Source organism: Nerophis ophidion, linkage group LG10 (genome assembly GCF_033978795.1).
Source record: "Nerophis ophidion isolate RoL-2023_Sa linkage group LG10, RoL_Noph_v1.0, whole genome shotgun sequence".
In the NCBI taxonomy this organism is placed as follows: domain Eukaryota; kingdom Metazoa; phylum Chordata; class Actinopteri; order Syngnathiformes; family Syngnathidae; genus Nerophis; species Nerophis ophidion.
This window is the reverse complement of record NC_084620.1, coordinates 73,439,413-73,443,643: the sequence shown is the minus strand read 5'-3', so window position 1 is coordinate 73,443,643 and position 4,231 is coordinate 73,439,413. Positions and strand designations below refer to the sequence as shown.

The 4,231-nt window shown below is 39.3% G+C and overlaps 1 protein-coding gene across 1 annotated transcript in view; it reads right to left on the bottom strand.

Moving 5' to 3' along the window:
- Positions 1-2,022: 2,022 nt before the first annotated feature.
- LOC133561269 (zinc finger protein 239-like) overlaps positions 2,023-4,231 on the bottom strand; it is a 14,600-nt gene continuing 12,391 nt past the window's right edge. The window contains exon 3 of the mRNA XM_061914628.1: positions 2,023-3,685. Coding sequence (XP_061770612.1) covers positions 2,256-3,685 — 1,430 coding nt within the window. The 3' untranslated portion in view covers positions 2,023-2,255. The remainder of the gene's footprint in view (positions 3,686-4,231) is intronic.

Below are 4,231 nucleotides of genomic sequence, written 5' to 3'. Positions count from 1 at the left end.
CAAAATGTAGCTTACATCCTCAGTGAGCTGAACTCCAGCAGTAAAGAGGAGATAAATAATGTGGAAAGGTCAGAAGTCAAAATGTTTCTTCAGGTGATACATGGAGCCTCTGCTGCCACCCAGCGGCCGTTGGAAAGAATGCATACATTTTGTTTTGACCTCCTTAAAGCTGCTTTTTACTTTCTCTCCTGTTTGTGTCCAAGTCTGTAGTGTGGGCCATAGGACAGAAGGAAGACATTTTGTTAATAGACTGTGGAGGGCAGCAATACACCTAAGATGTTCTACTAGTCTGCTGGAAATAGAAAGGAGGAGAAAGCAAGATGGCGTTTGATGGAGAAAGTCTAAACGTGGGCATTATTGTTCTGTATTTTTAATCAGTGCATACATGTGCACATATGTGTCCTTTAATAGAGTAAACATCAAAAATAATTGTTTGTATCTGAATGCACTTTGTATTTAACACCACCATTCTTAAATATGTTGTTTGTAAGAATGTGGGTGTTGTTGAGAAGATGATGCAGGTGTTCTGTCCAATTTAGCTAACTGTAAAAATGTGTTACTTAATCTAGTTTATTAGTAAAATAAATTGTTTTCCTTAATTATATTCTCCTCACTTTATCCAGACAGTCATTAGGACAAAAGACCCTGGGAGGAATTTGCCCTTTAAAAAGGGAAACCTATTCACTGTGGCAGGACAGCATCAAGATGAATTGATCACATTTGTATAATCGGCTACGAGGCATTTTATTCTCATTGTACAGCACTTACCTTTGGGCTGATACTGATACTGATACTGATACTGTGTTGACCAGTTTGATGATTGAATGTCCAGTACTGTAGAAATGTGTTTGGATATGACAATCCCTTTATTCCAAGCTATCAAAATGAAATGAAAAGTAGGTTCTAGAACATTATGTATGCTGACCTTGGCTTGAATGGCACATTGTCACAGCAGTGAGACCTGACCACACACCACACCACACGCTCCAAAACTGTTTGTCCTCCATGCAATCACCCCCCAGTGTTCCCAGCTGAACACAATTAAAGGAGGCTACCATGGCAACCGCACCATAGCAAAAGTCCCATCCCTGTCGACACTTCCTGGTTCTCAACAGGAAGTGGGCGGAGCAATCTGCAGAAAGGGACATTCAGCATGAACTGAAGCCAGCTATCAATCAGAGAAAACAAAATAAAAACAATATAAGCAAATAAGGAAATTTGGCTCCAACAGTCAGTTTTCGTCTTTTGGTGCAGTTGACCTTGTTCTTACATTTCTCCTTCCTCCTAGAGTTCCTGTGTTGCCTTTGTGGGCGGAGTTGTGGGATGTGCACAGCTGCTTCCAATTGACCCTGGTGCTACTTAAGCAGCACCTTGACAGCTGGATGGCACTCGGCGATTCCACTCCACGCCAGTTGATTCCATGCTTTGAGTATTTTGCTACCTTGGCCATTCCCAGTGCCATCCATCTTGGTGTTGTTTTGTTGTGTGCACGTCTTGTAACTCCAAACCAAGTTGACTTTATTTGTGTATAGAAGTAGCTTTTGTTATTTTTTCCAAAATGCACATTTAGTCTTCTCTTTTTCGCACCATCGTTTTTTTGTTTCCTACTGTTTGGATTGTTTTTGTGAGTAGATTTCTGCAGTAAAAGAAGTGTGACCAGCACTCTGACAGAAGGAGTTCCTCCAAAACGCAACACCCTTTGGCGGACAAGTATGTGATTAAATGCTATACATATAAAATGAAAGAGACAAGTGGTAGAACAAATGGATGGATATACAGTAAAGCTCTGTGGGATGATGTACATAATTAACTTCTCCCAAACATTCCAAACGTTCCCATGTTTTCTGAAATTGATAATGTTTGAGGAATTCTAAAAAAGGGGGATAAATCATGAACAACTTTAAAAAACACTTGTCATGTGTAGTACTTGACTGAAAAAAGGCAATAATCTAAAATACCTCATCTATAAATCTTAGAAAACTATGTGCTGATGTTTTTAGAAGGTCAAAGTTAAAGTCTGGACAGTTTATTTCAAATCCTGCAGTTTCATTTGCTGCTGCTGTTCTCACCAGCACACTTGTGTTTCTTACACTGGTACTTAGAAGACAATCTTTCACCACACACACTGCAACTCAACACTTTCTCTCCTGGGTGTCTTCTCATGTGTCTTTTCAAATGCTGACTTTGTAAAAAACTTTTACAACATACTGAACATGTAAAAGGTTTTTCTCCAGTGTGTGTTCTCACGTGTTCTTTCAAATAGTGTCGTTGCGCAAAATATTTACTGCAGATTGAACAGGAAAAGGTTTTTCTCCAGTGTGTATTCTCATGTGCTTTTTGAAATTTTCCCTTCGAGTAAAATCTTTACCGCAGATTGAACATGAAAAAGGTTTTTCTCCAGTGTGTGTTCTCATGTGTACTTTCAAATGTTGACTTCTTGTAAAACCTTTACCACAGATAGAACATGAAAAAGGTTTTTCTCCAGTGTGTGTTCTCATGTGTACTTTTAAATCTGGCCTCTGAGTAAAATGTTTACCGCAGTTTGAACATGAAAAAGGTTTTTCACCAGTGTGTGTTCTCATGTTTCTTTTCAAATGTTGACTTTCTCTAAAACCTTTACCACAGATTGAACAGGAAAAAGGTTTTTCACTGGTGTGTGTTCTCATGTGTACCTTCAAATTGATACTTTGTGTAAAACCTTTACTACAGAGTGAACAAGAAAAAGGTTTTTCTCTAGTGTGTGTTCTAATATGTATTTTCAAACTCTGACTTTGTGTAAAACCTTTACCACAGGTTGAACAGGAAAAACGTTTTTCACAAGTGTGTGTTCTCATGTGTACTTTCAAATTGATACTTTGTGTAAAACCTTTACCACAGATTGAACAAGAGAAAGGTTTTTCTCCAGTGTGTGTTCTCATGTGTGATTTTAGACGACAATGGTATTTAAAAGTTTTGTGACAGTGAGAAGATGTGAAGTGAGTGTTGTCAGTGTGACATGTCTTATCATCTTTAGAGTCTTCATCATCAGTGTCAGGAGAGTGTGACGTTGTGTCCTCACTATCTGATAGTGGAGCTAAGAGCTTGTCTGCTTGTGATCCTCCACAGTGGTCTCCATCAGCTTCTGTTGTCATGTGTTGTGTTGAGCTGCTGCTTGGAGGCTCCCCCCCTCCCCTCTCCTCACTTTCACCTTTCACCTCATCATCTTCACTCTTCACAGGGACACCAGTCACTGGGAACTCCTCCAACCATTTAGGCTGACTGATGCCCTCTTCCTCCTCTTCCTCTTTAATGTGCGGCGGCTCTTGGTCCTCCTCTTCCTCTTTAAAGTGAGGGGTCAGTAGGTCCTCCTCTTCCTCTTTAAAATGGGTTATTAGTGGCTTCTCCTCTTCCTTTTTAAAATTGGGGGTCAATGAGTCCTCCTCTTCCTCTTTAAAGTAAGGGGTCAGTAGGTCCTCCTCTTCCTCTTTAAAATGGGTTATTAGTGGCTTCTCCTCTTCCTTTTTAACATTGGGGGTCAATGAGTCCTCCTCTTCCTCTTTGATGTGAGTGGTCAGTGGGTCATCCTCTTCCGCTTTAAAATGGGGGATCAGTGGGTGTTTCTTTTCCTTTTTAATGTGGGAGGGCTGTGGCTCCATCCTGAAGCTCCACGTCTGTTGCTCAGGGAGAAGATGTTCTTCACAGACGTCTGCAGGCCACAAGAAGACAAACACGTTTTAGAAACATCCATCTGTGCTCAGTCACACAATGCATTCAGTACTTTTACATGCACTTAGTAAAAACAAGTTATCGTATGAACTGTCTTGAAATCTCAGTGACGCACAAACAGGCTGCTCTTTACAACATTATTCACAGGAAGGAAAAACAAACCAGCACAACAGGACTTTCTACAATGGATAGACGGTTGATGGTTTAAAATTGATTCTGTCATATATTATTTCTTATAGAATTATTAATAGAACCGTTTTAAAACAGGCTACACAGGCTCCTAATTTAGTTGATGAAATATGCAGTAAAATATTTCATCATTTCCAGTATTATTTTCTCAAATAAAGCAACCAGATATTAACAGTAAATAAACAAGTACATTAATAATAATTGTTTCGCCAAATTAATACAATTAGAAAAGACACAATATGTTACTGCATATGTCAGCTGCCAAATTAGGAGCTTTTGTAACCCATTTTGAAATTCTTCTATTAGCAATCATATACCAAATGATATATCGTGACAT